This window comes from Penaeus monodon, chromosome 33, assembly GCF_015228065.2.
Source record: "Penaeus monodon isolate SGIC_2016 chromosome 33, NSTDA_Pmon_1, whole genome shotgun sequence".
Classification (NCBI taxonomy): Eukaryota; Metazoa; Arthropoda; class Malacostraca; order Decapoda; family Penaeidae; genus Penaeus; species Penaeus monodon.
In genome coordinates, this window is record NC_051418.1 from 31203391 (window position 1) to 31203819 (window position 429).

A 429-nucleotide genomic window follows, 5' to 3' on the forward strand; every position below is an offset into this window, starting at 1 on the left:
GGCTTGTTGCTAGATTGGTTGCAATGCAGTGAGCTGGGCGCCAGCTGTGGCTTCAGGCTCAGCTGACGGCTCCAACAGAACAGCCTCGGCAGTGCAGCGTATTGTGACAGGTGGCTGCGATACCTACGTCAAAATTTGGCGATTTGACAGCAGCACGGGAGAATGGGCTGAAGAGAGTAAGCTTGAGGGTCATTCAGACTGGGTGCGTGATGTGGCTTGGGCTCCCTCCATTGGCTTGCCACGGTCCATAATTGCCTCATGTTCTCAGGTAATGTGGAAGCAATGTTTTATGCTCAAGTAATGGGGAAAATGGTTTATGAGGAGTACTTATATATTCCATAGAAGATTGTGATGTAAATGGTCATAGAATTTATAGCAGTGTTTTGTGGTTGCTATTTTGCTGTATAAAATCTGAAATACATAAGACTG

General features: G+C 46.4%; 1 protein-coding gene across 1 annotated transcript in view; it reads left to right on the top strand.

Moving 5' to 3' along the window:
• Positions 1–429, top strand: part of LOC119594378 (protein SEC13 homolog) — a gene marked incomplete in the record, with an annotated part of 10785 nt that overhangs the window by 8707 nt on the left and 1649 nt on the right. The window contains 1 exon segment of the mRNA XM_037943439.1: positions 14–268. Within this exon segment, the coding sequence (XP_037799367.1) occupies positions 14–268 (255 nt within the window).